The sequence below is a fragment of the Chironomus tepperi genome, unplaced genomic scaffold, assembly GCF_022539635.2.
Source record: "Chironomus tepperi strain 1889 unplaced genomic scaffold, CSIRO-AGI_Ctep_v1 contig_68, whole genome shotgun sequence".
Classification (NCBI taxonomy): domain Eukaryota; kingdom Metazoa; phylum Arthropoda; class Insecta; order Diptera; family Chironomidae; genus Chironomus; species Chironomus tepperi.
Window position 1 is genome coordinate 807417 of NW_027226190.1, and position 12015 is coordinate 819431.

The following is a 12015-nucleotide window of genomic DNA, read 5'->3' on the forward strand; positions in this document are numbered from 1 at the left end:
CTTTTGATTTTCGAAATATTCTTTTTGATTCTGATAATTTTCATACTTTTTAAACAAGTGTTTCTGGAGTTTAAATCTTTGGAATATTGAAGAACCATCAAGTTGGATGTTATTTGTATCATACTCATACACTGCTCAGAAATGACCAAAAATTCAGCCCCTGACTATCTTAAACATAACCTCAGGCCAAATTCAATGAAATCCGACCTAAGATCAGGATCAAATCAGCCTGGAGTTCGATTTTTAATCAATTCTATGCTATGAGCTTTTCGGGATGAGCTTCATAGATGGGATTAGATGACTCCTGAATTAGCTAGCTATTCACAACTTAAAAATCGTGCCCCGGGTCGGCGTAACTCTGACTTGGTGTCAGATTCGAATGAAGTTAACATGCGCAGACCTACAGTTTTCGGCTTCATCTTTTAGTTCGTCAAATATTTCATGCTTGTAGATCTGCAGTTTTGGATAGACCTTAATTGTTTGTTTGCAATTCATGAAATTTGTGACAAATGATCACTTGAAATAAGAAATCTTAAACAGAAACTATTGATACTGGTTGGGTATTGCACATTGTATTTGATAATGACAAGCTTAAGTCAGTTATATAGCCAGCGTCAGACCCCATCTAAGTGAGGTCATGTATAAAAATTGATCTGTTTTGTCAGAGCATAAAATTGAATCGGATTTAGTATAGAAAAGCTAACTCAAGTTGACTCGATTCGATACAAAATTCGAACCGACTTAAAGCTCTGATAGTAAGTGATTGCATTCATTCAGAATATTCAAATCGTATCAAATTCCACTCATTTAGTTCTAAAATATTCCATAAATTTGAAATCCAGAAATCACATCATTATCCAATATAAATTGACTAGCTTTCGATATGCATCATTAAATAAATTTTAATTATTTTAAACGTTTTGAACGTTTTTCAATTTTTGTATTTTTTGTCTCAGGCAAAAAGGTGAATGAGGCACGAGAAGGCTTCTCTTGAATTAATAAGCTAATAGCTAGACTACAACGGAATATTGTCATTTATGATTTTTCTTTCATCTTCTTCTTCTAGAAATATATTAATCTTTTAAAGGTTTCTAATTCTCAATTTTTGTTAAATAATTCTTTTCTATTCAATAGGAATGTAGTACCGGTAATCATAAAATGACTAGAACTTTTCAATTTCATGCTTGATAAATAAATTACTGTATAACACATGCGGATGTTGCTTCTTGATTATTACTATCCAATCGGTGCTTAATTCCTTCAATATAAACTTCACGATTAAATAATGCTGCTAACGGAATTCTACGAATGAAAATTGAAACCATTAGGATTGAAATCAGGCATAGAATGTCAATATAAATTCCAACTTACGAATCAACGCCTGGCCGCAATGCATTCTTAAATAAAGCCCACACAGGTTTATGATCAGATGAAACAATTGATTGAACAGAATCATATGCAATGCATTTGATGGGTGAATGTGGTGAAGTTGGTCGAGAACTTGATGTCATAGCACTAGGTCGTCGAAGACCAAGCGGTGGTAGCTTATATTTATATAAAATTCTATCCGTGTATGCTGGTGCACGCTGCTTGGATGATGTATCAAATTGTTGGGTTCCGACATCGTATTTGTAAGTCGGTGGGAAGTTAATCTTTGCTTCCTTAAAGCCTCTAAAAGCTGCTCCGTCTGCAAGCACTGATGTTAGCCTGGAAGGTATGAGGATTGTTAGAATTGCTGGATATTGTGGCATTAAGTTGTATCTAAATGGTGTTCAAACAATGAAGTCTGTATACTTACTGATCAGTATGTAGATATCCATGAGGAAGGTGACTTGGCAAAGGAAATTGTGTCTCTTTAAGCCACTTCATCAAATTATCGCGTGGCTCACTTAGTCGAAAATTAAGATCACCACACCAATAAACAGAATCAAAATTTTGAGTGACATCCTTCGCACGATGTCTAACATTTAAGTTTCTTGGTAAGTCTAATGAATGTATAATTCTCTTAATATCTTGAACTCTCTCCTTGACTTTTTGTTGATGAGCTGTTAAATGACTAGTAACAAAAAGCATTGTCGTACCGAATAGACAAAATGATATGGCAACAGCACCTTTTGTTTTAAAATGTGAACCTGGTCGTACGGATAGCGATGCATCTTCAGGTTCTGAGCAATACCAGATCAAGTCACGTCTCATGAATACTGCCAAATGTAAAGTTCCCAAGCTAGCTGAATGGAAGAGAACATGTGATGGACCAAGAGTCTCTTGTAATGTTACTTCCCATTCAAATTTATCCGAACAAGCTTCTTGAGTTCCAATAACAACTAAATCAGGAACATGTTCCATTTTAGTCGGTAATATAAAGTCATTCATTTGTTTCGGTGGATTTTGTCCATTCATATTCCAACTTCCAAGAAATATAGTTGCTTCTCTGTTCGGACATGCCTTTTCTAACTCAGCAGCACCAAGTAATGAGATTGATGCTGAACGACCTTGAAGAAAATTTCTTTGGCGCGCTTTTTCGGTGGGAATTAAATGAAGAACTTGAGCAGCCATGAGTGTCTGACGTGCAAGTGAATCAGCACTAATACGATCAGGATCAGAGCAGCATTCTTCATATCTATGATTATCCATAGTTATTGTATCAAATGATCCTGATTTACGGTCTTCTTTTTTGACAGGAGGAGATTGATTTTGAGTTGGAATATCTGGAGAAGAGTTACAGTCCTTTAATGAGTTATATTGTTCTAGTGACGGTGGTAGAAATTTTTCACGAAATCTCGATCGACATGATAGTAAAATTGGTGACGGATAGACGTCATATTTTGGAAGATTATAGTAAGCTGGTGAGCTTCTAACAGCTAAAGGACGTGAGGAAGATGGAATTGGCGTAGATGATTCTTCATCATTACTTGTAGCATTCTCTATACCAGAATCTGAATTTACCATTCCATTAGTCATGTCTGACGTGCAACAAAAACTATATCTATTAATGCCTCCTGCTTCATTCTCATTAATATTCAAATTATTAATTAAATCATGATCATTTATCGTACTCAAATCTGGCACTGAATTATTTCTACTTCTCACATCTATATGACGTCCTAATGGCTTCTGAATCGGCACATTTAGTCTTGCTATTGATTCCATTGAACTCGCATCATTATTATTATTATTATGAAAATTTTGTTGTGGTTCAACCTTTGTTGATCTCTTGACACCCAAAAGTCCTAAAATTGGCTTATTATTTCTTCTTACAACTTGATTAACAACTTCCTCACTCATGTTCATTACTTCGTAAGCCTCTTTTTTAATTATATCACAGCATTGAGACTAATTGACTTTCTCCTTGATCTTCTTCTTATAGTTTCTTTGATTTATGACTCTCGTTATCACGACGTAATCAAATCAAATTAATATACTTTTTTTTTTGTTGCAGAAAGGCTATATCCTTTCAAATTTTTGTTGATTTCTTACAATTTTCAGTCTTCTAAAATGAAAAAGTTGTTGGAGATGGTGTAAAATATTAGAATTTCACCATTTTAAGCACTTACGTGTATATAAGAGAAGTCAAATGAAAATTTTTTTTAAAAGGAAAATTCTGTGATGAAAATATTTATTGCGAGTTCATTTCTAAAGTGATACAAGTCCGTCAGCAGAATGTCCTGTGTACCCCAAATTCAACCTTATCCAATAGCTATATAAAGTCGAGTTTCGTGTGCAACTGTCACATGTATCGACATTCTACCAAACTAGCATTATCGACCGGTGCAAAAAAAGTCGCGTGCCCATCCTGAAGAAAATTTTTTTCTTTCATTTCGAACGAGAAAAAAATTCAATTTAGTGTAAAATTGTGAGTACAGAAAGCAATACAAGCTAGTAAGATGTCAGCTAATACGGTTCTACTTGACTTCTCCATCGAGCCATCGCGAATTAACGATGAATTATCGCGCAAGGATATAATTAAAGTGATTAAAGAAAATCTTGAAAAATATTTTGGAAATTTGAAAATGATCTATGATATGTTGGTTGATGATGGCTACATGTGCATTTTTAATGATAATTCAGCTACAATGCTCAACGTCCGATTCTTCAACGAAGGATTAATTACGATTAACATTGAATACTACAGGAAGGATGGAGCAGAGCAGAGAATTTCATTTGAGGTAATTTTTTTTCTTACTTATCTTCTTCTTATTCATACTCAATATCGTCATGACTTTCACATTACTACATAATATTATCGTTCCACATTCCAACATGGTCCAATCTGGTTCAAAAAAAATTATTATTATGTTTTGGAAGTATCTATGGAAATGCATAATTAAATGCACAAAATTAAATTTTATTATCTCAAATTACATGCTCACGAATGCCAATTAATCCCCTCGATATCTCTCACTTCCCATGACTAAAAGACATAAATATTTAATTACATTTTGTTGTTGTGTATTAATATTATTTAATGTAGAACTTGCGATTACTCGAAATAAGCTTGACTATGAAGTTGCAAGCAAAACGATCGAAATTATTACCGGCGATAAAACGTGGCGGAATTGATGTTTATCTTACAAGTTCAGGTACTCATTCACACTGAGACATTTGCTCTCTCTTTTTTCCTCAAATTCTATCAAGTTTTTTAGACACTTTTTATTAATATTTTACATCCAAAAAGTTTTATTTTTTGTTCCTTTATTTCCTTAAAACCATAACTCGAAGTCTACTCGGATTTTGTATGGAAAAGTCTATGCCATATCAAATTCGAGTCGACTTCTAGCTCTGCTAAAAACATAAATAAACGATTGTACAGCATAAAAACTAGTGTCATGTTCTGATATTACAGAACTGAGAACATCAGCCTTAAATAGTATGATAAACAATCGTTTTGTGTTCGAGTGCAATGAAAGACAGAGGAATTGATGTGTGTGATTACTTTGTATTCACATGCATACCTAATAATTATTCAAATTGTGGCTTGATGCACAATGGTTTGTTGGCTAGGTTGTGATTATGATCATACAATGTTGCATTCTTCGATGTAATTCCAACTTTGGGAATATGATATTATTCATGACAAGACAATTAAGTGCAATTTGTAGTTACAGTTAGAAAGGGTTGAAGTCTGCCTTAATTGTACTATCAGGCTTTGTATCTTATTCCAGAAAAGACAGAAAGCATACTTTCGAGTATGCTTACAAAATTGAGGATGCTTAATTAAATTGATTGAGTATACTCAAGAGTACTCTCATTTAGATTAATATCCATATTGTATGTTAGGGACTGTTAATACGACTATGCGGGAGTACCCCAGACAACACGGTGTGTTGTACGGGTTAGAAGTTATATTCGGAACCTAGTCTTCTTTAGGTCTCTTAATTATTTCTAACATAGCATTTCCAAACAATTTAAGCAGTACACTAGTGCTCTCCAGCTCACAGGTTGCCCACCATTGTGCTATACACTAAAAAAAATCTGTTTATTAAATCATGCAAATACCTCCGTGAGAGAAAATCATCGATCAAATAATCTCAAGTAGACACAACAAATATTACATTGAAAAATTATTAATAACTTTCTTGGATAGAATCCAATATTGGTAGGAGTAAATATGCTATTTATGTTTCATGCGTTGGGTTATCGACACTGTATAATACTTCCACAATGACGTAGAATGTCTGTATTTCACTTTATTTTAATTATTGTCACTTTGTAATGGAATGATCTGCATCAGTGACGGGCAACCTTCTATTTTTCGCGGCATACCTTGGTGGTAAGCCCTGACTGAAACTGCACACGGCATTGGGTGCATGGTGCGGTTTCACAACGTTTGACCTTTCCGGTCATGTAAGGATACAAGTTTGTTCATAAATTACGATAAACTTCAATAAATCTGTACGAGGAGAACAAGAACAATTTGCTAAAAGCTCCTTGAAAATTCCAAAAAATCAGGAAATGTGAAGAAATTTCGAAATTGATTTCCATGGAATTTTCTGCAGTTCAACTCTCCAGGGTTATACTCATGACTTACAAAGAAATGTTCGTGCTACGTCAAGGACACTTATTTTGCTGTTTGCAAAATTTTCTGATTTTCTTTTAAATTTTAATGGAAAATGAAACAGTAAGCACGTGCGTAAAATGGAACATATACAATGTTGGAATAATTGTTTATCTACATGCCTGTCAACATGTTGTTACACAGCATTTTCATTTTAATATCCCATAATATTATCATAACTAGTAATTGGAAGCAGCAAGTTCAGCAATAATTTATTACCTACCCGATCGGCACATATTGAAATGATGCCACCACGGCGACGAGGTGGAAGTATACTTAGAGCCTAGTGGCAGGTACTTGGCGAGAACAACCAAATTTGCCATCTGGCTATTAGCCTAGATTACGCTAACAGACATAGGTTAGGTACATGGTACTGAAAGACCATTTCGGTACCTAAAAGTGATCTGTTTGTCTGTTAAGGCTACAGATAAAGTAGAATTGGAAGTCAATTTGGATATTGAATGGAATTGCCAATTCGAGTAGATTCGGTTCCATTTGAGATTCAAGTCTTATTCGAGCTCTTGTCTAAATCAAAGAACCCCGTAAATTCAGAATATTCACAGAATCATCAAATATACTTCGTCATACAAAGAGTAATGTTACGGACACAACGATTGTTTATCATAAAGTTCTCAAAATTCAATCATCCAGCATCATCAGCATGTAAATAAATTCCTTATGTTTTGTTTATTTAATCTTTTTTGTGAACCAAGAACTTGATTCCTTTAATACAATTTAGGGCGATTATAACAAAATAGCAAGTATTTTTGGTTGCTTTCAGCTTGTGGATATAGAAATGACTTTTTGGCATTCCTTACTTAAATTTCTAAAATCTAGATCCACTAACTGAGCATTATAGCGAATTTTCATGCATTTCATTCATAAATAGCTAATCATCTTCGTAGAATTCAAAATTAGACATCCAGACCTAGATTCCTAGCTTAATCTTTAAATAAGTTCTTAAATAAAACTTGACCAGTTTGGTTCCATAATACTTTACAGACAAAATTAAACTAAACACAAATTGGCATTTAAAAAAAATCTTTAAAAAAATTACACAAAAATTTCTTTTCTCCATAAACTATCTCCCATCCACAGTCATCACGGCAACTTGAGAATGCGCTGGTTAAAGAATTGAATTTATTGCACGGTCAAACTTTACCAGCATTGGATCGTGGCCCTATTGTCAAATATTTCCCAACAGCAGGTTTGTAATTCACATCAATATGAAAAAAATGTGTATCATTGCATGAACGACTGCATGCATAGATTACATCCATTAATTATAGTTTTATGTCACAGCATTAATTATGTGCATGCTTAAATGCTTTTTATTATTTTTGTACCTTTTTGTCGTTTTTAAATATTATTCTTGTATGAATGTGATGTTGTAGGCAATTAGAGATACTCTGAGTGCTTCATGGATATGGCTATGGAATTTCAATTATTTTAACGGATTTTTAGAATTCAAAAATTGTCAAAAAATTTTCAAAAACTCAAAATAAGTTTTGACAAATAATCCATAAAATCTCAGAATACCTCTTTATCGCCGCATATTCCATTAAAATCTCTAACATGTTCTTCTTCCTTTATCCTTAATCTCCCCTTACAGACGAGCGAATCATCGAATATGACATCGATAAAGTCCTTTTCGATAAGCGCTCAGACTTCCAGAAAATACAAATTGTCCATTCGAAAACACTGGGAAATATGTTGATTCTCGATGAGCTGCAGAACATAGCCGAAGCTGACTTGATCTACACCGAGACATTGATGCAACGTGGTAAAGAAGATTACAAAGGAAAGGAAATTTGCATTCTTGGCGGCGGTGACGGTGCATTGCTTTATGAATTATTAAAAGAGAATCCAAAAAATGTTGTTATGTTAGAAATTGATGATCTCGTTATGGAAGCATGTAATAAGTACATGAATTCTATTTGCGGTGATGTCCTTGAGGTCCGTAAAGCAGATAACTATGAAATCATTGTTGGTGATTGTATGGTCTGGTTGGATAAATATATTAAGGATGGTCGCAAATTCGATTATGTTTTTGGTGACTTGACTGATATTCCAATTTCGGATACACCGACTGGTGAAATTTGGGACTTTATACGCACAATTTTGGAAAAGTCCTTTGCTGTTTTGAACGACACTGGGTAAGTAAATAATCATTAATTTGTGTGACAAGGTAATGGAAACCTTAATATAATTTCAGAAAATTCATGACTCACGGAAATGGAGCATCATGTCCAGAATCTTTAGAAATGTATGAAGAACAACTCAAAAAGCTCAAACCAACTGTTAAGTTTACTCGTGACACCGCATTTGTTCCATCATTTATGGAGGACTGGATCTTTTATCAAGTCCAATTCGATAAACAATGATGACATTGAATTTTGAATCTTCATATTTATTAGATCCAGAAATATAAAGTTTGCACTAGTTTGAATCAATACTTCCAGTACACCACCCATCGCGCAATCCAAAGTTAGATTTAGAAATATAATTTCTTGTGACTTAATTCCTTTTTCATTATACCTAATTAAATTGCATTTAATTGACCTGAAAGTTTTATTAATAATTTTTAAAAACAATGTAATTTTAAAGTATTTTTGTGATTTTCAAGTCTTAACGATTTAAATAAATTAAATTTTATCCAAAACTGTATTGAATTCTAATATCTTATTCTAGTGATCTGACGGAACTAAATTCGGATATACTAAAATATTAAAAATTAATTTTTCTTTAGAAATTAAAATTTGTCGTCCTAAAAAGGACGGTTTATAGTTGTTTAAAGGCACTTTGTTGAAGAATTTAAGCTTTCTTTGATTCGGTCTTCTTTGGCAACAAGACGGCTTGGATGTTTGGTAAAACACCACCTTGTGCGATTGTGACTCCGGACAAAAGTTTGTTCAATTCTTCGTCATTACGGATGGCCAATTGCAAGTGACGTGGGATAATTCTTGTCTTCTTGTTATCACGAGCAGCATTTCCTGCCAATTCAAGAACTTCAGCAGCCAAGTATTCCATAACGGCAGCTAAATATACTGGAGCTCCAGCACCAACACGTTCACCATAGTTTCCTTTACGGAGAAGACGATGGATACGACCAACTGGGAATTGTAATCCAGCACGGCTTGAACGTGACTTTGCCTTTGCCTTAACTTTGCCTCCTTTACCACGGCCTGACATTTTTTTGATAGTTTATTTGATTTAGTTTGTACGAGAAAGTTGAAGAACCAAAGATGATTCGATACTGAGTTGAATATCAACAAATGTTCAGGTATTTATACAAAATTTGAGAGCGGGAAACATGAGAGGCGTGGTCTATGCTACATGGAGAGAGAAAATGTATAAAAAGAGAGAAAAAAGTAACAAGAGTAATCAGTTGTATTCTGAATTTTATACAAAACACTTCATAAAAAATGGCACCACCAAAAACAAGCGGAAAAGCTGCAAAGAAAGCCGGAAAGGCACAAAAAGCAATCTCAAAGGATGACAAGAAAAAGAGACGTCATAAGCGTAAAGAATCATACGCAATCTACATCTTCAAAGTCTTGAAACAAGTTCACCCAGACACTGGTGTTTCATCAAAGGCAATGAGCATCATGAACAGTTTCGTCAATGACATTTTCGAACGTATTGCTGCTGAAGCCTCACGATTGGCTCATTACAACAAACGCTCAACAATCACAAGTCGCGAGATCCAAACTGCTGTTCGTTTACTCTTGCCTGGTGAATTGGCCAAGCACGCTGTCTCAGAAGGAACAAAAGCCGTCACCAAATACACATCATCCAAATAAACTGCTTTCTAAGCTGCATCGCATATCTCAAATGGTCTTTTTCAAGACCGCAAAATATTTTATGAAAAAGAGAGAAATTTTAATCAAATCAGACTGACTTATTATATTTTCTTAGATACGCAATAAACTGTTGATACTATAATTAGGTATAAATGAATTTGTATAAAGGAGAATATTATTAAAAATAAACTTAATTAAATTATTGATATGAATAAAATGAATAAATTTCCAAACATCTATATCTGAATCTTATTTTAATAACTTCTGGTTCTAAATTCTTATATGACAAAATGTAGTTTGTTCTTGATATTTCTGATGACGCTCAATTGCCTGAATTTTTTAAGATAATTTTTCAAATGTGAAATTAACTAAAGAAGTTTGAAAATTATTTTACAGCAAGTTTGAAATTTCCTTCCAATTTAAAATTTCAACTCAGTTCATTAAAAATTCTTTCACTTACTTCCCATAGCCTGATCATTTATTGAGTCTGACATTTTGTATGAAGAATTTTATAAATTTATTTAATTTACATTGGAACTTTCAATTTTTTCAAATTTTAATTTAATTTTAACATATTAACAAATTTCTACAATTTGGCACCAAATTAAATTTCACAAGACATAGGTAAGTTAAAGTTAAATCCATAAAATTTTATCACATAAATTTTCAAGCACAGTGCTCATCATTATTTCAGTTGGTACCTGTCCATAGTTAAGTTAATTAATATTTTGAGATTTTTGACTTGATTTTATGAATCTACAATAAATAAACTTTAATTGAGTGAAAATTTCATGAAAATTGCTAAAGCGGTTCAAAAGTTATTGAGAATTAATTAAAGAAATTTCTGTAATTTCTCATAAATTTTGACTTTACCAGCTGTTTTTTTGGCATTGTTAATTTAATTAAGGAAATTTAAAATCATCATTTGAGAGATTTTTCATTGTAAAATAAGATTCTAAAAAGATTTGAGATCGTTTAGTTAAAGTTTGTGAAATAATTAACAAATTTTGAGATCGACGCAGAAGTTTACAAGGGAAAATTTTCCAACAAAAATTGAGCGCGAGGCTTCGTTTCCATTCACATATCATAGTTGAGGGACCATCACATTTCTGTATTTCTCATAACATTTTCAATTTGAAAATTATTTTTATACAATCAAATCAAGTGAAATTAAAGAAAAATGTCTGACACAGCAGTAGAAGTCGCACCAGCAGCAGCAGCTCCAGTTGCTTCACCAGCAAAAGCAAAGAAGGAGAAGAAACCAAAATCTGACAAGCCAAGTAAACCAAAGGCACCAAGAACTCATCCACCAGTCAGTGAAATGGTTGTCAATGCCGTTAAAACATTGAAAGAACGAGGTGGTTCATCAGTCCAGGCCATCAAGAAATTCCTTGTTGCTCAATATAAAGTTGATACTGACAAATTGTCACCATTCATCAAGAAATACTTGAAATCAGCAGTTGAAAAGGGACAATTGTTGCAAACAAAAGGTAAAGGAGCATCAGGATCATTCAAATTGCCAGCAGCAGCCAAGAAAGAAAAGGTTGTAAAGAAGGTCGCCAAGAAGGTAACTGAGAAGAAACCAAAGAAGGCTGCTGCCAAGCCAAAGAAGGCTGGTGAGAAGAAAGTAGTCAAGAAGACAATTGCCAAGAAACCAAAAGCTGCTTCAGCCACAAAGATCAAGAAGCCAGTTGCAAAGACCACAAAGAAACCAGCAGCTGCTAAGCCAGCAGCCAAAAAGGCAGCACCAAAACCAAAAGCTGCACCTAAACCAAAAGCAGCTAAGCCCAAGAAGGAGGCCAAGCCAAAGAAGGCAGCAGCACCAAAAGCAAAGAAACCAGCAGCAGAGAAGAAGCCAAAAGCTGCCAAAAAACCAGCAGCAAAGAAAGCATAAACTTAATATTTATATTTTAATAGCTGATATTCAGCAATCACCTCAAAATAGTCCTTTTCAGGACTACAAAATCTCATTCCAAAAAGAAAATCAAATTTTAATTACAATTTCTAGCTTATCTTAAGTTATAGTTTAATAAATAAAAATAAACATTAGCTGTTATATGCGTTTTATGGCTATTGACAGTTTAAGGATTGAGAATTCGCCAGATCTCCCACTCAAACCTTGACCCACAAGTTTATAGTGAAATCCGAACCACTTCT

General features: G+C 33.7%; 5 protein-coding genes across 5 annotated transcripts; 3 read left to right on the forward strand and 2 right to left on the reverse strand.

The window, feature by feature from the left end:
* Positions 1–654: 654 nt before the first annotated feature.
* Positions 655–3626, reverse strand: INPP5E (Inositol-3-phosphate synthase). Its single transcript, XM_070653442.1, has 4 exons — positions 3555–3626; positions 1799–3490; positions 1372–1707; positions 655–1302 (listed from the first exon to the last, which is right to left on the reverse strand). Exons 2-4 carry the CDS (start codon positions 3289–3291, stop codon positions 1197–1199), a joined length of 1935 nt encoding a protein of 644 aa, XP_070509543.1. The 5' UTR covers positions 3292–3490; positions 3555–3626; the 3' UTR covers positions 655–1196.
* A 166-nt stretch (positions 3627–3792) lies between these two features.
* Positions 3793–8723, forward strand: Sms (spermine synthase). Its single transcript, XM_070653520.1, has 4 exons — positions 3793–4166; positions 7154–7262; positions 7668–8211; positions 8271–8723. The coding sequence occupies exons 1-4, from the start codon at positions 3885–3887 to the stop codon at positions 8437–8439; spliced, it is 1104 nt and encodes a 367-aa protein (XP_070509621.1). The 5' UTR covers positions 3793–3884; the 3' UTR covers positions 8440–8723.
* Positions 8724–8813: 90 nt separating this feature from the next.
* LOC139100842 (histone H2A) lies at positions 8814–9303 on the reverse strand. The gene has a single exon (XM_070653592.1). The coding sequence runs from the start codon at positions 9245–9247 to the stop codon at positions 8870–8872; it is 378 nt and encodes a 125-aa protein (XP_070509693.1). The 5' UTR covers positions 9248–9303; the 3' UTR covers positions 8814–8869.
* A 177-nt stretch (positions 9304–9480) lies between these two features.
* LOC139100651 (histone H2B) lies at positions 9481–9858 on the forward strand. Its single transcript, XM_070653335.1, has one exon. The coding sequence runs from the start codon at positions 9481–9483 to the stop codon at positions 9856–9858; it is 378 nt and encodes a 125-aa protein (XP_070509436.1).
* A 1180-nt stretch (positions 9859–11038) lies between these two features.
* LOC139100821 (histone H1B-like) lies at positions 11039–11820 on the forward strand. The gene has a single exon (XM_070653570.1). It carries the CDS (start codon positions 11039–11041, stop codon positions 11750–11752), a length of 714 nt encoding a protein of 237 aa, XP_070509671.1. The 3' UTR covers positions 11753–11820.
* Positions 11821–12015: the final 195 nt, after the last annotated feature.